The sequence below is a fragment of the Argopecten irradians genome, chromosome 3, assembly GCF_041381155.1.
Source record: "Argopecten irradians isolate NY chromosome 3, Ai_NY, whole genome shotgun sequence".
Classification (NCBI taxonomy): Eukaryota; Metazoa; Mollusca; class Bivalvia; order Pectinida; family Pectinidae; genus Argopecten; species Argopecten irradians.
The window spans coordinates 41,665,665-41,687,885 of NC_091136.1; the positions used below are offsets into that span (position 1 = coordinate 41,665,665).

The 22,221-nt window shown below is 33.4% G+C and overlaps 1 protein-coding gene across 8 annotated transcripts in view; it reads right to left on the minus strand.

The window, feature by feature from the left end:
• Positions 1–820: 820 nt before the first annotated feature.
• The window catches only part of LOC138318636 (vasodilator-stimulated phosphoprotein-like), a 36,850-nt gene continuing 15,449 nt past the window's right edge, over positions 821–22,221 (minus strand). For 3 of the 8 annotated variants that reach the window (XM_069261186.1, XM_069261181.1, XM_069261179.1), the window contains exons 2-12: positions 19,092–19,257; positions 15,651–15,819; positions 11,606–11,687; positions 10,829–10,869; positions 10,037–10,407; positions 8,948–9,085; positions 8,514–8,632; positions 8,259–8,297; positions 7,951–7,980; positions 6,794–6,933; positions 821–6,197 (exon numbers count right to left, since the gene is read on the minus strand). In XM_069261186.1, the coding sequence (XP_069117287.1) occupies positions 6,169–6,197; positions 6,794–6,933; positions 7,951–7,980; positions 8,259–8,297; positions 8,514–8,632; positions 8,948–9,085; positions 10,037–10,407; positions 10,829–10,869; positions 11,606–11,687; positions 15,651–15,819; positions 19,092–19,257 (1,324 nt within the window). In that variant the 3' untranslated portion in view covers positions 821–6,168. Of the gene's footprint in view, positions 6,198–6,793; positions 6,934–7,950; positions 7,981–8,258; positions 8,298–8,513; positions 8,633–8,947; positions 9,086–10,036; positions 10,408–10,828; positions 10,870–11,605; positions 11,688–15,650; positions 15,820–19,091; positions 19,258–19,744; positions 19,910–21,964; positions 22,119–22,221 lie in introns of those variants that run through there. The other 5 variants (XM_069261184.1, XM_069261187.1, XM_069261183.1 and 2 more) reach the window with 5 other exon arrangements.

Below are 22,221 nucleotides of genomic sequence, written 5' to 3' on the forward strand. Positions count from 1 at the left end.
TCTGAATGACTATGTCCTTGTTTCTTTTTATTTTCCTTTAAAATTTACTATTTGTGAATACACTGATTTTTTTCACTACAAGGTCAATGTCTAATTGTTAAACTTAGTACAGTATCCTAAGGACAGTAATAGTCATCTTATCTCGACACTCTGAATGATATATAGAATACTTGGTACTAATGCACTTGAATGTCATGGAATTTTCACAATTTTGGTTGTCACAATCTAGTCTTCCAGGCATGCCTTGAAATACAAACTTCGCTACAAACAGTCATTCAGATGGGATAATTCTGTAGCAGGTTTTTTAAATGTAAATAGTGATATGGTCGCCTTCTAGCTTTGCGCTAGAGGGAATTTCCCTTTAACTCAGTCGGTAGAGCTGCAGACCAGCAAGTCAGGGTTGAAGGTTCAAGCCAGGTTGGTAGCACACTACTCTTACCCTGTTACATTTTGGTGCTGTAGACCACTACAGTGCAAGCTAAAGGAGATTAAGAGGCTTCGTTGGAGATAGAACCTGGGTTGACTTCTATTCGGGGGCGAACATTTAGCTCAGTTGGCCTAGCCCAGCTGGTGGTATACTACTTTCACCCTATTATACTCCTGTAAATCCAAAGATAAAGGAATATGATAAGTTCTATATTTTACATATACCATGTATGTATTCCTGAAAGGTATTGCCCTGGCAGGTTATACCATTACTTTTGTCTGAATAGTTGACAGAGACATTAAGTTTTACTAAAGACTTCTTCTGAGAAGTTGTTTACTCCTTTGGCCCCGTCCCTCAGGCCCCAGGGTATAAAAAGAAGAGATCAAAATATGATTTATAAAAGCAATTACGTTTATTGTACATACAAGATAAATACAATATACATGTATAACTGATTCTTCAATGTTGATGATTTACAAGAAACAAAATGAGTGCAAACATGGAAAATGAATGAACATCCTGCAGAAAGGGATTTTTACGAAGCATATTTGGCCCTTCTTAACAGCAGCTTTCATTTCACTCAAAACGAGGGAAAAATTATTTTACGAAAACAAATATTACTCTGCAATACAATGTACTATCAATCATAATAAAATCTATTACAGGTGCCAATTCAGAGAGATTTTTTTCCACAAAACATGGCCAAGGTATTTGGAGATCATTTAAGTTTTATTGAAATTTAACATGTAAATATATTGACTATATATTGGTACAAATCATTTACATATAACTATGTATTGGTGATTAAGGACCATATTAAAACTATATAATTATCCTTTGGTAGTTTATGTGGAATTATATAAGTTTATAAATATATAACTTGTCTTTGATCTTATATGCTAGCTAAATTACTTTCACCTTCCAAGTAGTTACTGCAAACATACAAATTTAAGCTGTGATCTAGTTTTAACTCTTTCTGCATTATAAGAAAAACAGTAAAATATTTAATTTACCCATTCTATATTATATTATCTCTATAGCACATGTATTGGATGAATTAATTGATATGCTACCCTGGTAACACTTTCAAACTCAGCGCTGCACAAAGATCTCTGTGCACTGAAAATATAGACAGTTTGGTGGTAAGAAACATCTGGTAACATTTATTTGGACATCCAAATGTTTGAAAATTTAAAAGGGTGGGGAATTATCAAAACTCAATAAGCAAACTTGAAAACTTTGATTAGGTTAATTACCATGAAATAAACAAAATTAATTCTTCAATTCAACTGTTTTTTTTTTGGAAACAATGTATTGAAAAATTTCTATGAAATCCTTAAATCATATTATAGATGGTTGGCTTGTGATTACAACAACAGAAAAAAGAGAAGAAAATTGCACTTCCACGCAGGCACATTTAGGATCAACTTCCATGCAAAATTCTGATAATGACAAAATATTTCTGCTTATCTTCTAAAAAAACATTGTGTTACAAAATGAAGCACAGATCTATGACACCTAATGGGAGATCCATAGTGTATCAGAAATTGCCTGCAATTTTGATTTATTGGATGATCCAAAATGGAACACGATTGAACTGTTAGTGGAAGAACTGTGATTAACATATCTTCAGTAATTAACATGGAACAATGGAAAACATGTATAGCAATCACACGAGCTTCACATTATATCCACAAAAAGTTTAATGCTGATATTTTCAATATACCGGGTACCTACCACTAATGACAATGTCACTAACTGAATTTCAAAATCAAAATCATTACTTTATTTGTCATTTTGTTGAATAGAAAATTGTATCAATTGAGCAAGAAATGAATCAAATGTGGAAAGAAAAATATTTCACTGGCAACACACAATCACTTGCCACTTTTGATTTATTATAAAATCTTAATTTATTATGCATCTCTATCAGTTTCTTCTATAAACCTAATTAAGTATAGCTAAATTTGTTTGTTAATCTCTCTTCTAAATTGTTATATGCTACTGATATAGGCACAGGTTAAGAGGTAGGTTATTTTTTTTAAACTTAGAATGAAATAAAATTAATAAAATTAATCAGAAATTAAGAAAAAACAATATTGATTTTGCTAAGATGGAAGAACAGTCCAATTTAGCTGATTATTCATTGTCTCTAATCCATCAACATAATTCCAAGCCGTCTATTTTAAATAAGACAATGTTTTAATAGTTGTGTTTTTTGCTAAATCAGATTCTTATTAAGTGTTCAATAATGGTTTTTGTGTTCGATACAGTGGCCGACATGAGATTAATTGATTGCATAATACATATAATAACAATATGTAAGGTTATTCTCATAGTGTTTGTATTTGTTAACAATTGTTATAACATTTTTGTATTAAAATTCTATTATGCAGTAATTACTGTAGAAAGTGGAGTGTTAAGAGATTTACAGGGTAATTCAGTATGAGTTTAGATAAAATAATATACAGTACAAGGAGACATTGATGGTTTTTTTTGTATGTAATTGATTTATCAGACTTTTTTGTTCATCAGCACTTATTAATGAACACACCATCAGTGCACACCACTATCACAAGATAAAATGAGAAATAGAAACAAAATCTATGATTTTAGCTGAATGAGCGAGGCAGCTTTTAATGGCACAGACACATGATTTGTTTTCTTTTACAAAATGATTCAGCAAACGTTTGAATATCTATACCTGAATCAGCAATAACACATTGTCTTAAAGACTAAAGTTTATAAACACAAAGATGAACTCCCCAAAACTTATGAATTCTAGTTGTAAGAAAGAGTATGAAATTGATGTAATTCTCAGTGAGCTTCTTAGAATCATGGGCTACCATAGGAGGAAATGACCATGCAGCCCAATGTCCTGAGTATGCATAAGATTCTGGCCATACTGATATATCAACATAGGGACACCTATTGCCAACTAAAAGTCCAGAAATCAGTATTATAGATACTGTATAAGGTATTTATGGGCCTTGGATTAGCATTCTATCAAGTTCTTGTGCCACCAGTACCAAACATATTCTTTGAAGTTCACAATAGGTACAACATGGCACCAAAAAGATAAATCTTAAAATTATAAAAATCTTTTCTATGATAAATCTACTTTGGCATTAAATGATGAATTTGGTCAGCTCTAACCTAAATGGGCTTACAAACAGATGATAAAAAGTCTACAATAATCTATAACTACAATGTACATGATTTAAAGCCCACATTAGCACTTCGTATGGATTTCTGTACAAAAAATGTCAGGAAATATGAAATACAAGCAAAGTAATTTCTATATATCTATCTACAGAAATTGAGAAAGGGAATTAAAATAATATCTTCAAACATTTCTTTATATAAGCAGCTGTTCCACTTTGTAGTATAACAGTACAATGCATTTGCATGTGGAGACCATGTGTTTCTCTGATGGTTTCAGCATATCAGTCATGCAGTGAAGATTTAAAGATTAGAACATTCTGTATTTAATTATGATAAGCATTTATAGTGACTTTTTTTTCTTTACTATAGACAGCTTTGGCCACATTTAATATCTTTATTCATTCTTACTTCATTGAAGATCATGTAACTGCATGCTAAAACTTTTTTCTGTACTAATGTTTTCAAATTCTCCAATTCTGAGATCAGCAACGGTATTGAGCAATCAAGCAGGCTATAGTTCCGTATCTGGGACATATCTAAGTGGAATGTGGAGTCTGTCTTATAGAAAACAGACATCCATCCACTTTATCTAAACCATACAGTTTGACTGATCAGAGCAAAAATTCCTTCAACTATCAACTGATTCTATAGGTAGAAATCAACATAGGTTAGACCTGAGCATCTGAAAGGATTTTGGCGTTATGTATATATCAAGACCAGACCCATAACATTATAAAGTTGTAATAACGTGAGCTTTCTAACTACTTCCAAACAAGAAGCACCGGATAGAACTTCTCATGTCATGGTGTCAATGATTATCTCCCTTTAAATGTCATTCTTCTATTATATCACTGCTCCATTCCTTTAGTATAAAATCTACATGAACACAACAACTCACTCCTCCTTGATTACTCAGATTGCACTTTTCCATTGTCTTACTAATTATCCATTCTAAATGAACATACAACAATCAAACATGAATTAACCCCCTTTGTATTGATTATCTCCCCTCCCATGACATTGGTACAGAAATCACGGGGAGGATATATGTAAACTATAGTGTTATTTATGACCCACTGTTTTCAATATCTTTGTCTACAAAACATGTACAAAACATTTTACTAAACTCTAGTGTAGTTAGGCAAGGGAGATGACCAGTGATCATGTTTAGTTCTGACTGACATTAACAGACACAAAAAAAAACATGTTTTATAAATATTGAGATATAATATTCCTGTATCGACAGTAGTTTGTGTGGGCGGGACTGACCCCTCCCAGTGACTGGTCTCTAATTAACATAACAAATAAACACATCAACAAAACATCTTATAAATATCAAATCAAAATATTCATCAAGTTAGTGTACTAGATTTTGTTTTCAAGGTAAAAAAAAAAATCATTTGTCCCTCATCAGTTAATACTTAGAATAGCAGTTAACATGAAAGTGATGGTCCTATGTATATGTGACAATAAACCTGACCATGTGACAAAATTCAGGTCATGTGACAATGATCCTGAGCATGTGACATATTTCAGATCATGTAATATCAAACCTGATCATATGTGACACATTTAAGATCATGTGACAATAAGCCAAATCATGTGACAAGACAAGTCTGATTTAGTAATAATAACATATGTGATGATAATTATAATAATAATGTTAAAAAAAATTTTGGCTCATTTTCTCATCTACTCTCCATAAATTTCTTCTCTACATTTCACTAAACCACTCATTCCTCTCTCATACTTTCATAATTATATTTTCAAAGAAATGTGACTCAAGGAATTAGAAATAAGAATTGATTAGTGGCCAATTTAAACAATATCTAATAAATGTTGATCTGTCATCATTTATAATTTGATTACACTATACACATTTTTACATTGAGATACATTCGCCTACAAACAGGCTACAAGTTGTTTACACCGATATTGCCAAATTATTGTAAAATCCAAGACTGACTATAAAAGCTGATTACTGAACAGATCCTGCATCTATCTGTTCTAGCTTCAGCAAAAACTTAACTAATTCACCCCTATAGACATATTTAGACTCTTCCAGTTCAACGACTGGAACATTCCACTATGAAAGTCCAAAGGTAAATGTGTTAAAGGCTTATTTCTTGAATATTTTTATGACCTTGGCTAAATAGGAATTTGTTATATTAGATTTTAACTTGCTAGATTATTCTGGTCAAAAGTTGTTTCCTGTTACGATATGACCAGATGTGTATACCTGTCCAATCCAAGACTGACCCAGTCATTTGCTCCGAAACTAACAAACTGTAGCAGTTGTTACTGTTGGAATAGATGCCACATTCTGTCCAAGTTATAAATCTAACACAAGAGGAAAACAAAGCCTCTCCATCACCTGTTAGCACTGATCACAGCAGTGACATTAAAGCCTCAAGCTTTCAGGGTATACTGGTTACACAATGATTTTTGGTCTGCAGAAAAGGTCTGCTGGGCCTGTAAACATCTTGTGTTGATGCTGCACCAAAGAGGTGACTCCTAATTCAGAGTATGCAGTCCATAGTTCACACACACCAGCTAAACAGCTATCACACTACGCTTTATCTATGGCCCAACTCTTGTCGAATTGCTGCAACAAAAACATTGAAACAAACATCACCTAACCATAAAATGATTCACTTGATAAGTAAAATGAAAACAACTAAAAGAATTTAATCTGTTAACAAAGAAGCCCTTCGTTAATACAGTTCCTAGTAAATATCTTTAGTTGTTTTTTTAACAAGAGTTATCTGATCTTTGGAGGACATGTGACTTTGATTTTTATGGCATTAGTATGTTGCTTGAAAAAATATGAATTACTTCAAAAACTTTGTGATGTCATTCTGAAAATGATATACCAATCAAAACATACTCCGAAGAGCAGACATATATATATATCATCCTTAAATAATTCCTTTTCAAAATAAATATTCAACCCAATAAAAGTTCCCCCATCCCTATAAGTTCACCTCCCCCTTTTATAGGCCTAAATATCACTTACCTCTCATTACTTAATTTAGGTACAAAGATATCCCATACCTTTGTTTGACGTATAAAACAACTTCGAGCCTTTTATAATATTTCTATTTATTATAACAATCATAATTAATTATAGAATAAGAATAATTATAAAATTAATAAAAAATTTAATGATTTAAGATTATCAAGAGATATATTTCCTCTCACCGTCTATAATTTCTAGTTTGACTTTTTGCATTTCATTCCTCATCTCAGTAAGGATTTCTTGTTTGAGTGACTCTAGATCTGAACTGCTTGGTCCGTTAGAAACCCCCGTCGTGTCCTGGCCAGGTAAAGAATTTATTCTCCTACAGAGAAAAAAGTGCAGACTTGTTGGTCTTCAGTATACTGATACAGTGTTACAGAAAACAGAATTATACATTTTTTTTCCGTTCCTCAAAATGTGAAATATGTCTTTGAATCTGATATGTCATTCTGATTTCTCAAAACAAACATGAAATTTTAGACAAATTCTACTTACCTTATATTATTTTTATATTTGCAAACTTATCCCATGATTATTTAAATTTTGTAGACTCTATCTTCATCAGAATTAAATAGAAATCACTAATGTAGAGTTTTCATTCATTTGTATCTAAGTACATGTATCACATATGAACATTTTTGCTATAGTTTTATGCCAGGATCATTCCCTTAAAATATCACAATATTAATGTCATTTAAACAAACGAAGTTCAAAAATTCAAAATTCTACCTACTGACTTCAAATCGTAGCAAAATACTAAAATCATTTCACCATCAGAAATCATTTTTACTTAAATTTTACAAAAAAAATATCTTTTTACAATTTTGTACGATAGATCAAAGAAGCTATGATTTTAGAGCAAATAAATGACACCTTCCCAAAGTTGAAAAAAAATCATAAAATTAAAATTTCATTTAAAAAATATTCCTTTCCAAGTGACAAAATTTCTTACAAAAAAAAAAAGAAATAAAATTAATTCCTGACCCAGTGTAAGAAATATTTACTCTTTGATGGCAATATTTACAAGACTCATAGGTTAATCGAAGTTTAGAGATAGTATTGCTAAATTTGACAAGACAGATCATCTAAACACTTTCATGCTACATTGAGGTTAAGATCACTGAGATAAATGGCAGATATATCATGACTTTAGAGGAGAACAGAGAAACTAACATATCTGAAGCTAATAAAATGACAAATACATTTTTGAGTTGAGAATTATCAATATTAACAAGAAATATGACTTGAGTTGAGGTCTGGTTCTTTACACAACAGTATATGTGATAGAGTCACCATACAATGACATGCATCAGTAGATAACAGAAGTATATCGCTGTACCTGTCAGTTTTTGTCAAATATGAAGGCTTCCTACAGCGAAAAAATTAATACTTTATGAATAAAGATTTGTTTTAATTATGTGCAGCTAATACACTTATTTAACTATTATTTATCAGGGCTTTTTTCATTAAGTATTTTGGTTTTCTGGGGGAATTGCAAAAAAAAAGTTTCCAATAGAAAAATAAATAGAAATAGATATTTATTACAATTTTTTTTTTATTAAGAAGTTACTGACTGTTTATCATTGAAATACCAAAGATCCTGATCCTGAACAGTACCATAGAGAATAGTACCATGCAAAAATATACCTTGGGAAAGAGGGTTCTGGACTTTGATGGGGATGGGATCTAGATGAAATAAAATATCAAAACATTTTGATACCTAACAAATCAAGTAACATTACATATACATTCACCTCTAAAACAAATAGTGAAAATTCAGATGTTCGTTCTTACATACCTTAGAATCCTACCCTTCAGCTAACCACTATTATTTCAAATTCAAAATTTTCTCTTATTTATTTCGTTTGAAACTTATTCCCAAGGGAGGTAACTCTTACTTACTTTCTACCAAGCTGTGGTGAATCTGATCCATTTGATAGTGCCTTCCCATTGGATGCTTTTGTTGGTGGCGGTCGATTACTGGAGACGGGTCCTGAGGGTGGAGTTTGGTTACCAGGGTCCTATCAAAAAATCGAAAGAACAAAATTTTCATTTTGATTAGGACCAAATTGGCATTTGGTGTTGAATAATGAAGAACATCGGGTAATCATTTTTATTTTTCTTGGCAAAATGATTTCATTACGATACATTATAAATATTTTTTTTTTTATTTGCGTTTTCTAAACTGGCAATCAAATCTGCAAAAAAACACTCCTAAAATCTTGTTCACCAAAGTCTCTAATTTTGAAATTGGGTTCATGAAATACTGTATTACTTTTACAAATGCAAATGTTAATCTAGAAGAGAGGCTTTAGCCAAGCTCCTGAAGTCCTTACATTGGATGGTGGTGCTTTAGATTTCTTTAGTCGGTTTTGTAGTTCACTCATGAAGTCACCGCCTCCCCCACTTCCTGATCCTCCGCCACTTCCTCCACCACTACTTCTGTTCTTATCTCCACCACTAGTCCGGTCAGCCTATAACACAGCGTAACAAAAACATAATTACAGAAAACGTATACAATTTATTTGAATTGTTAAATAATGTTTTTTTCCAGTAACAAAGCAATTATTGATTTAGAAATATTTACATAAGCAAATATGTGATGAAAGTGTGTCCATCTGCTAATGACTAAGGGTATACGGGTTACCAAGGTAATAATTATATAAAAACGTTTTGATATACCATATAGCCTTCCCTACAATTTTTAATCGGTGTAGCCTACCCTAAAACATGAAATTGTCATTGATACTTTTGTTTGTAGCTTATACTTTCAGGTTATTTCCTGGATAGAAATTACTCAGAAGTATTTGTAGCTTATGGCATAGTGCTTCCAAAAGTGAACGAAATATAAATCAAATTTGTTTTTATTTGTGGTTTCATAGCAATTACATAACCAACGAGCTTTACCCCAAAAAACACCTTATGTTATACAAAAGGTAACATAATTTAAGTATATGAATACTTCCTTAAATGTATAGTGTTCTTATACGAGTGACTACCTAGTGTATAACGTTACATAGTAATCAAGGAACAGCAGACATGTCCGGAAAAATTTGATGCAGACCACCTATTCTAAAATCTGGTCCGGAGCGACCATCCAGTAATTATTGAGAACTGGAAGTCAGTAGAAATGGCAAGCCTGCTCATTTGATTTAATTAACAAAATCATTACTTTTTTACCCCACAGCAATGTAGAATTAAAATGCATAAAATAATTATGAAAGTAGCTGCCTGAATACTAATAGCAGGAAGTTATGTTTACTTTCAAAATTCCCAATAATGTTCGGTCCGACAAAGTCTTGTTTGGTCCGGCTTTTTTTCAACTTTCGCGATGTCTGGAACAGACATGACAATATGTTAAAATCATGTATGTAAAATGTTCCCTATATACTGGTGAATAGCATCAAAGTAGATTCTTTACTTACACTTTCTACTGATTTCATCTTCTTTTGTTGAGCCTGTAGAGCTGCGGCTAGACCTCCGCCTCCCCCTGAGGATATACCAGGACCTCCTCCACCTCCTACTGGGGGTGGTGGCGGCGGGGCTGGAGGTCCACCGGGTGGTGCTGGTGGTCCTCCAACAGATGGCGGTGCTGGTGGAGCTGGAGCTGGAGGGGCAGGTGGTGCTGCAGGGGCCGCTGGGGGTGCTGGAGGAGCAGGAGGGGCAGCAGGGGCTGCTGGGGCTGGAGGAGGGGCAGGTGGTGCTGGGGCCTGTGGAGCACTAGGGGGTTTAGGGGCTTGTGGGGGTTGTTGTGGTTGCACTTGTTGAGAATCATAATGGCTGAAATCTCTGGGTGCTGAAATCAGAGGAAAGAAACAATAGTACACATACACCAGAATTTTAAAGTACCACACATACAGCTGTTATACCTGTAATTTATTTAAGCTTTTTGTGCAATACTTCTGTTTAAATATTTAATCTTTATTAGGATACACAAGAAAAAGTGATGAAGTAATTATTATATCCTATTTGTAGTAAAAATCAAAGCATCAATATTCAATTATGGACAAAGAAAGAAATTTGCTGATCGCCTGACAATTTATAGTAACGCCTTGTGCTCGCACACATGTACCTTATTCAATGTCAGAACAAGCATCGTAGCATACATAATATAAAATGTAAGTCCCATGCTGTTTGATTGACAGCTGGCGATCCATCAATGATAGAAGGAGTACACTAATTGTATAGAAAATCAACATTTTGTTACCATGACTTACCTCCCCCTGATGGATGTCTAACATGACCACCAGCAGAGTGTCTGTAAAAGAAACAAAGTACCTCACATTATTGTCTTGGACTTACGACCTTATTTACGATAACAGTTAATTCACATATTTTATGGATGATTGCAAATTGAGAAAATTATGTTTCAAACATAGCTATAGTCAAACCAGAAAACTGATGAATTGCACTAATCAAACTACTTTCATTTACGATTACAGTTAATTCACATAGTTTACAGAAGATTGGAAATCAGAAAATAATAACTCAATCATAGCTTTAGTTAAACCAGAAGATTCTAAAATCTAAATCATGAAATTAAATTGGAGTGTAAAAGATTTATGGAAAGAAAATGCAAAATTAAGTCAATGTGAAAAATAGTGGTTTACAGAATCCTTCTCCCTTTGGGATGTCAATCTGAAGGGCAGGATTCTGACAAACCATTGTCTAGTATCTAACAACTTTACCTTGGCCAAGGCACTACCTTTCCGAAACAGATTGAATTTTTTCAAATTGGAATGTAAAACGAGATTAATAATTTTGTAGAGTGGCAAAAGTTATTAGCTTATCGTTAATACTACACCTGTCATCACCTTCTGAACAATTAAATTTGAATAATCTTAGGCCATCGATATACATTTCCTCATGTTATTAATGTTTTTAAGAAACTTAATTTTTTTGTTTCGGAAAGGTAGTGGGCATTTAAGCACAATGCAAATGAAACTTGGATACATTTTTGTTTATACATGTATGACTGAGGAAGACTGCCATACCTGTGGTCGGGTCCGTTTGGGTTGGCAATGTTTGGTTGGTTGTAGATTTGCTGAGCTGGAGGTGCAGGGGGAACTTGTCCTCCTGTCAAATAAAACCACGGCATTACTTAGCATGTATAGTAAAATCTGTGTTAGCAACAACCTCTGTATAAAGACCACCTACTTAACAAGATCACTTTACTTGGGATTCAAAGGGTCACTTTTCTGTGTATTAAAACCACTAAGCTGTAAAGATTACACTCTCTTTATCCCTTTACGGTAATATAGATTAGTTTGACAGTACAGCATCTAGATAAGTTTTACAGTAAAACATATCTTACTGACATATATAGCTTGACAGTTATATAGACAAAATAACCTACTGATTTAAAAATCATCCTTTCAAGTCATATGTTGAGTTTGTTTGTTTCAATATGTCTGGGTATAGTTGGTATCTTCTTTCCTTCATTTTATATTGAAATTTTTTTTGATGGCTATCGTTTGAGCCAGCAACTTCTACACTTTTGCACTTAAAGATAAATATGCCCCATAAATGGTTATTTATATGAGAGGACAGCATGTATATCAATCATGATTCCTTTTTTCTTTAGTTTGATGTTTGACCTTTGGAAAACACTATGACATTTAACTTTATTTTCTTTTTTAGAAAGAGATCTAAAACATGTAGATTTAAAATTAGATAACAAGTAAATAAACAAAGAACAATGCAGTAACAGCAATAACAGCAATAAATGCTAAAATCAAAAATCAATAAAGAAATGGGAAAGAAAATTTATGTCTGATTTTATACCCACGAAAAGCCTAGTGAACAACCAAATTACATAATACTTGCAAACATAGGATACAGTTTAACATCGTTACAATTCGGTTATATAGAAAAGCAATATAAATTGATAGGTTTGTAAACAAACCTGTCTGTTTGATTACGTTTTAAATCTGCTTTCTGAAGTTAGGTGTTTTAATGGTGTATCATGTTTGGTTTTACTGAATTTGATCTAATAAGCACCCATACATAGCACACAAATCATTGGGAAAAATAGGACTAGCATTTCACAGCATTATTACACAAAGTAAGCAATAAATCAAATAAAGAAACTTGCATGGTTTTCATATTTTCATTGCATTTAATTTGAGGCAAAGTGAAATTGGGGCTTCAAAAAGAGGTGAAGCACTAATAGGGATGGATGCTAATATTTACACAATTTAAATAAATGTTGACCAAGTCCTTCTTGATAGATTTTTTAGATTAAAGTATGAGAAAACCCCATTTTAAACCACCGTTGCTAAACAAAAATGTACATAAATTAAGAAGCATTACAGTGATTAGATATGGCTTCAGGAAGCTAAAGTGAATCAGGTCATAAAGTGGTAACAAAATGACAAATCCATTGTAAGTACATAAGTGTTGGGCATGGCTTATTATGTAATTACTAACTGATATTGTAAAATCTTATCACGAGATCAACTCGCGGAAGAAAAACAATGTGAAAACTGCCATTTCAGAAATATCAACATTGTGTTAATGTGCATTCTATCAATTATTAACAGGCACTTTCCCTAAATCACAGCCATTGCTATTGAAGGACACACAGAACAGTATATATGTACACAATATGGTAATATTTGATAAAACAATACCAGATTAATCATTACCAGATAACGTCTTCCTCAGAGTTTGAAATCCCTTGGAGATTTTTTTCATTGTCTGTCGTTGGAATGGATGATAAAGTTTACTGTAATTACGACAACTTTAGATGTATATCTGTTGCTGTGAGTAATGATAGCCGTGGATTTGTTTCCTGACATATGCCTTCCTGCCATATACATATCCTTTATAGACAAATTTCAAATCAACATTGGTTTCAAGACGGATTGTTTGTTAGCTTAAGATTTGTAAAAGTACTACTATTACAGAAAATGTTTTGTGTTTTTCTTTCAAGAAGAAACATAATTTTTCATAAATATTCAATTGCAACTTAAATCATTTATTAATTTGGTTGAAATTTTACTATTTAAGCATTTTTTGTTGTGATTTTATATTTTCCACAGGTGTTAGCCCATATCAAGATCTACATGTATTTAAAAATGAATGCCCTATTGGCCCAAACCATTTTTCTACGTATAGTGAACTGAAAATATAACTAATTTACGTGGCTGGTTGGGCAGCTGCAGTCTTTGCTTGTATGTATATAGAAGTAATCATTTTAAGTAATTCATCTTCGTACTAGTCAAAATTGAAGATGGGCTATTAAATACATATCTGCTTAAAATACAACATTTACAAAAATATTCAATAGAGTCTGAGAGCCAAGAAACATAAGTGTTCATGAAAACCTGCCTAAGTATCGGATGCAGAAAATAGCTTCCCTCATTAATGTTATGTATTTGAGGTAGGTATAAATATAAAGTTTCCCAGAGAAACATCAAGCTGACCAATATATATATAGATATATGTATGTACATTGGATCTGATAACAATTTACTGATAATGTTTGATTTTCTATACTTAGTAGTATGAAGTGGATCTTTATCTTTACATTATAGCACTTCCTGTTTCAAATTAATTATATAAGATGACCTAATTTATCTCTAACTTATAGGCAAGCATTTCAAAAGATCAATATGGTGTACATATATGTATCCTACTTACAAACCGGATGTGTTTGTGTACCAAACATCTGTTATTAACTCTTTATTAATCGTATAACTAAAGGTAAATTTGCTGAAACATTTTGATGTTATGTAATTGTACATCAGTCAATACATGCGATGAGTTTTTATATTGGGAATTTACACCACATAAACTCTGAAATATACTACAGTTGTCCCTCCATCATAGTGGTCTCTATTATGAGGTAAAATTAACATAACTATAACTATTATGTAGTACATATGTCTCCCAAGCAAACTTTAGCATTGCTCTACTAGTTTATAGTAGGTCATCATTTCTGTCAACATTGAAATAGTGCTCCCATTCTAGTGAAAACAAATGAAGCTTCCATCCGTGGATGGGTGTCTGTGATGAGAGTTACAGCCAGTTAATTTGGTTTAGTCTCTGAAGTAGATTTTTTGTTTATGATGTTCCTGCTCCTGTTACAGGCACTGACCTCCTCACTCCGAGATAAGATGGAAATATCTGGCTCCAGTGAACTAGGTCTATATAACTATAGTGTGAAACCTCATACCAGGTCCATAAACTATCAATCAAGTTCCAATCACCATCCAAAGATTACCTCCCTTCAGAAGCCATCCATCAAATCTGGCTCTGTCAAATTAACAATGGTATCACATGCCTAGCCTAACCTAAACGTTTGGATGTCCCTGGGTTGAAGAAGTTGGCTGATTATAGTGTAATAATCTGGAAGCTGGGTGTACTTATCTCAAATTAGCCTCTAAAATATCAATCAAACCAGACATCATCATGCTTGGTTAGTGCTTTTTCATCCATAAATTTTCAAGTTTGAGGCACACATACCAACAGAGTATACAATTTGTTTTTTTATTTAAAATGTTAAAAGCATCCAATATAACATTCAATTACTGGTTAACTGAAGCATCAGCACTTAAATGATAAATTTTCACTCACAACTTGATAATTATCAAATAAATTTGATTATTAAATGAAGCATATATCATCCTGCTTCATTTTCAAAGCTTATAATTTAACAAATTTCACATCCAAACTCATACACATACTAGTAGTACTACAAATCCCTTTCTGAATATGCATTTGTGCTTGGACATTTATATACATTTTTGTATACATATACAAATGTACATTTTATTAAATAAGGCAAGAAAATGAAAGATGAATAAGTATGCTTTGATCATCTGTAACTAAAAATCCTTGTTTTACTCATTTTCACAAAGATCAGAGACTAATAGATTTGTTCACCCAATTACGAGGTGAGACATGAAAACAAGAGGGATAAGATTGTTTTAAAATGTGTCAAACACAAGCTTAAGGCTTGCCTGCAGGGAAGAAACAAATCAGCATGATGATTATGTAAAAATTTGCAAGAGAAGTGCATCGAGCTGAATATACCTTGATTTAAAGTTTCAAGTGTTGTCATCATAGCCTGGGCAAAACTTTCCGCATCTTCCCGAGAACTGAAGTTTAATCCGTACACCTGTTTGTTGTCTCTCCATTGATGGAATGTTGCTGTGGCTTGATTGTATTTTAATGTTCGTAAAATTGCACAATTTATTACAACCTGCAAAAACAAAAATAATAAACAGTGTAAATAATTAAGAAAATTATAAGGAATACAGCCATGGATAGAAGTAGAACTTATTAAAATTAGGATTTATAATTACAAATTAGCACAATAAAATTTGGTTGATTTTGATAACTATCCTTACACTTGTTTAAAGATTGTCTTGTCATGATAGGACAAGGATGCATGTGATCAAATTAGGTCAATTTCATGGTTTGGGAGTCTGCCACATATTTATGATTTGCAAATTTAAATCTGCTTTCTTTTCATACAAAAACTCTGATAATAATAGCTATACAAATAAATCTATTGTAAGTATGTAAAATTTGTAATTTCAGTGATCATGATAGGTATACAAATAAATCTAGGTATGTTAAATTACTGCACAGGAGTAAATATTCCAATGATAAATGATCTCCCCTTAGTTTTGCCTAAGAAGATCAAAATTAGAAATGTTATATTTTGATTTGATGTTGGGTTTGGGCATATAAAGACAAATGGGCTAGTGTATGTACACTCCTGGTGTGACCACATCCTTCTGAAAGGCTACACCTCTTATATATAGTACAATGTATTAACTGCAGGTCTAATCCAATACATTAAACTACAGGGAAGTGGCAAGTCAAGATTCACACAATATTGTACCATAAACCAGATATCATGTACATTGTCTGTCAAGTCTAGTTAACCCAAATTCTCTGTATCTTCACAAAGGCCAGTACAATGACTTATGTGGTACTTGTGATATTGTGCACATAGCACACCTAAAAAGATTTTAAAGTGCCATTTGCTTTTTAAACTAAAATCTTTGTCTTAAGCTGTGGGTTTTTCTGACAATTATTGTAGTCATGTCTCTGATACTGTACCAGTCTAGCTATAATGTCTATTATATTTGATAGATTGTAGTTCCTGTTTCCGGTTCTAACACTTCCATTTAATGTCCTATTTAACAGTTGGGGTCATAATTTACGGACATGCAGTTTGAGCAGGTAGAGGAAAGTCAGGACACTACAAGAAAAATCATCCACCAACATTCAGTACATCGGGCTACTGCACATGTTTCACAACCTAGAGGTTGAGGACTAGTGGTAAAATGTGGGACGTTCCCCGCCATTTGGCCACTTGTACTACAGGATTTACTTGGTACCTATAGGTTCAGAGCCTGGTATATCCTGTATGTTATGAATGTAAACACACTTCACATCCTTCCGAAGCGACAACAATACACATTAACATACTTACTGTTGTTTGTAACATTTATGTATATATTACTGACTAATTTTACTGAGATATGCTACACTCTCTACTAACAACGAGCTGCCTAATAAAACAGTCTTCTGATGTAGCAACAGTTTGTTGTGTCTACATGCAATGATGGCTATCATCCAGTGGAAGGCTTTACCAACAACTAAACAATGATAGAGGGGCCACAATGTCCGAGTTAAGACAATACTTCTTGTCCTTCACCTCTATGTTGTGTCAAAACCCACTTGGGGCATGTGCAGTTATAATGACCAGGTCCTGACCTGTGGGCTACCTACTTTTTTCTCTGACTTTATTCAACTCATAAACCTGAAATGTCCTTACATGACCCTGGCTTTTATTACTATATTTTTAGGTCATATTAAATATAAATTAGTAAACAGAACTTCTATTTCACTTTATCCATATTACAGTAAAACCTTTTTATAACCAACATGCTAACAGCAAATTCATGGTTATAACATTTTCACTCCCCTTCACAATTCCTATAAGAGGCCTGTAATATGTGTATAACAAACTATGTTTATAACGATGTGGTTTTGTTGGCCCCCTGGGGTTTGTTATAATCATGTTTACTGTATACAATATTAATTTATTTTTAATGCATTGACCACAATAGTCTCTAGCCTGATTTTATAAGGGGGATAATCATGTGTCAGTTTTTCTAATTGTTCCAATATCTAAAGTTGTTTGTAACCAACTTTCTACACCCAGTTTAAGGAAAGTATGATAATAGCAGGCTTAAGGTTTATTCTGAAGCAGTCTCCTTGTAGTAGCTGGTAGCTATATACAGATGACCACATCTAAGCCAGAAGTATCTGGAGCTATATACAGATGACCACATCTAAGCCAGAAGTATCTGGTGACAAAAGTATCTGGTAGCTATATACAGATGACCACATCTAAGCCAGAAGTATCTGGAGCTATATACAGATGACCACATCTAAGCCAGAAGTATCTGGTAGCTATATACAGATGACCACATCTAAGCCAGAAGTATCTGGTAGCTATATACAGATGACCACATCTAAGCCAGAAGTATCTGGTAGCTATATACAGATGACCACATCTAAGCCAGAAGTATCTGGAGCTATATACAGATGACCACATCTAAGCCAGAAGTATCTGGATAGAGTAATGTGTCTAGCATATGCTACTACAGCAGAGGTAAATGTATAGATGTGTGTATATTTGTTTTTTTTAGCTAAGCTTATTCTTGATAAATGGAAACGCCCTTGAAAACTGAAATTGGATCATACACCAGGTAACCAGTAATTCTGGAACATATTACAACATCATTCAACAGCAAGAATGCCACAAATGATAAGGCATCAAGCCATCCTTGAATCTAAAGATTGCCTCTCCCCAGGTTCCAACTTTCCAAATCTTCCCTCCATGGAATTTTAATCTAGAACAAGACTAGATATTACTATCTGGCAGTGCTTAAATATTAGCCTTGGTGTTCAGAGAATTGTCAGTAACTTATAATGAAAAAGGTTTAAGGATTCTTGCTAAACTGAAATAAGCAGCAACAACACTAATACCATCAATCATGTAATATTGTATTAAGGTTTCGATATTCACATTTAAAACAAATCTTGGACAAAGAAGCATGAAATTTCAATCTCAAAATTAATGCTGACAACAGGCATTGGTCTCAGAGATTGTAATTGTCAGCAATGAATGGTTATGATGACCAATGAATCAGTAGCTGTCTTAAGTATCAGTACGTAAGTCAGCAGATCTAGATACTACTGTAAACGTGTATATATTTGCAAGTATTTAATTTCGCGATTTTTATGTGTAAACATTTCACGACATTGCTATTTTTGTGATAGATAGGAGTGCTTTCCTTTTGTAATATAGCTTCATAAAAACACAACATAGAGCGGAAATTTTTCGCTAAAAAGGCATTCACGTAGTTAGTGTTTATTTCCTTCTTGCATAAATGTAAACATTCACAGTATGATAAAGTGTTGTTACCTTCTACAGACTTTCTACCTTACCTGATGGTCCTGTAGTTTACGGCCGACCACTCTGAATGTGTTGTTGACTGTATGTGAATAGATCTGGACTTTGGCAAGACCCTGTGTACCTCCACTTGGAATCCATCTTTTGTTAAGATCATCATAGATCATAACATTAGCCTTAGCTGTCACAACAGCTACCTCACTGCAAGTAAAAGTAAACACATGATAAATAACCAATCCACACAAAAATGTTGTAATGTGCACTGAATTTAACATATCTATAGTTTAATTCCATCTTAGTGAGAATTGTAGTGAATTGAAGACTGCACCTTTACAATCCCTTTCAAGGTAAAGTCTGTCAGTATTGGTTGGTGACAACCTGACAACATACATCAGCACAGTACAGACTGTTTCTCAATTGGCATCAATAGCCCTGAACTATCTGCTGTAGGACTCACTGATAGAGATCAAACTTAACTAAGCTAGTTCACAAATAATGGAGCTTTTATGTTTTGTCAGTCATAAAAGCTCATAGAAACTGATTATTTAATAATAAATCCCTAGAACTTTAGAGTATATATCAGATTGTATGAACCATGAAATATCTTGCCACAACAATCTTTTTATAATAGTATAATTGATACCATCATAAAACTGATATAATGATAGCAATAAACTGCAGTATTTACCTCATCTTGTGTAATCAATGTGCTTGTTTTACCTTCTGCTGTACACACATGTATAACAAAGTTACCTCATCACGTTTGTGACACACAGAAATCATATACAAATGTAGATCTGTATAACGTGCAAAAAATCTATCCTTCTTCCTCAAAATGTAATAACCATGTATAAGCTCATCACACACCAGGAACATTATGTATGTACAATGTGTGAGGGTATACACCTATACAGATTGTAGCTTTATCACACAAGTCATAAACATACATAACATATTATCAGTAAGTAAAAACGAAATGATCAGATCGTTATTTATATGATGATAAACTCAGATAAAAATCAAACAGGGACTCGGGTGTTTATTTTCTCTACCTATGTTCTCTATAAATAGATATGCATGAATATCAACTTGGTTAGTGGGATCCACCCTCTAGACCAGCTATATTATTGTATTCCAAGAGCTTTTTCTTTTCTTCATCAGTATGAATATACACTCATTAGACAGACAAAATCAGTAAAAGGATATACAGTTACGACAGACAGCTTATAAGATATTTTGATGGGAGTGCCAAGTACATATATACTGCCAGATAGAATATCATTCTCCAGTTATAATATTTCTATCAACAAGACGACACACCTTATAATATTGGAATGTAAAGAGAATAACTGATGATGAGTCTAGATCAGTTGAACTCTTTATAAATAGCTGTTCCTTCTGTTTGGTATAATATTGATATAGTGAATCATATGTTTGGCAAAGATTGCATGATGAGTGGCTTGAGTAAGGAGCTAGCTTACAGAACTGTTATATGGTTATTTTAGGATTTAATACTGAATTTCAGAAATTGATAATCTAGATTTTAAAGCTAGTTTCAAAAAGGTTTCACACCTCTTTAGTATTCTACATTTTAACGAAATAATCTCATAACTGAACTATGGTAATTCTAGAACCATGGTTATTCTAGATTCAAACTGTCAAAACATGGATGGATGCCAATTCTGAACTCTGGCGTGAATCAGAACATTTCAGCATCAGTCAGGAGTTCTGTTTGAAATGATGATCACACAGAGCTGGTAAATGTAAGGATATCAATAGGTATATCTAACCACAACATAGTCGTACAAGCTGATAACTCAATCCAGGGATGAAGGATATGAGTATTTTAACACTTTTACTGATATCAATAAATACAAACTATAGATATTCCTACCCTCATCTCATTATCCATTATCCCCCACCCTGACAGGTCTCATCTTCCCCATCTGATACTACACCTGCCACCCCATCTTATAATCTCTCATCTTCCTTACCCATCTTTTTATCGCCCTTCTAACCTTCCATGACTCCCATTGCACCATCTCATCTTTCTTATTCCCTAGGTCACTCTATAATCTTCCTTTGATACCCCCTAAATCCCTCATGCTCAAAAATCTTTCCCCTGGCATTCTTGAGCCCCATACACCTCCCATTACTTCTCTCAGAAAGGCAGTACATGTAAGCAAGTTGCTAAATTAAAAGGATATTTTAAGAAAATTTAATCAATGTTTTAAGAAATATACATAGCTATGTAAAACACTGTTGAATCAAACCTTCACATAATATAACATGTTACTGATTCATTTTACGGTTATATGAGAATGAGAGAGGGTTGCCATGTTTTCACCTCCACTGACAGGTGTGTCTGGCGTGGAGCCAATGTCATAAGGAGTCAGGATCATATAGATAACTTATAAAACAAACACACTGATAAAGTTCAAACTATAAAACTTGTGTTTACATTCCGGGTCAGAGATTCAACATTCTTCAATATAATTAAAATCTACGATCAGTTCTGATAGAACATCCTCATCAGTAATCTACCGACTGATCTGACACAGGGAAATTTTAAGTAGAGATGTAACAAGTTATCTCCCTTGGCCAGTAAGTATAAACATTGTAGCTGTGGCAGTTCTGCTGTAGTATTTACCAAAGTCTAGCCGTCTAGACTGTAAGGTGTAGGAATCCTATGGTATCTACAGCTGCCACAATCATACAAATATTACAATAATCTCCAGTGGAGAGCACCCTCCCTCCTCATCTGTCTGTGTGTGATGTTACAGTGGTACTAGAGTAGTGGCGAAGCACTTCCTGAAAAGCTACCAAATAATCAAAGAATTCAATAATTCCAAACTTCCTGTCAGCCACTTAATGCCTATAATGCTATTTAAATCCCAGTCTCAGGTACCTGTAAGCACTTTTTCTGTCAGGAGTCCTCATAATGTGGTCGTTCTATGGAATTCTAATTCAAGCCATCAACAACGCGAAGTCAGGTCAAATGATGACATTGGTGTAAGACAACACCACGAAGGCTAGGTACACCCAGTCTGTAGTGGCCACAATAGCTCAGGTAAAAAGACACTGCAAGTGTTACGAGGATCTTTCTACTGTCAAAGTCACTAGAGCGTGAAAAATTCCTAATGACAATCCAACCATTACAAGACA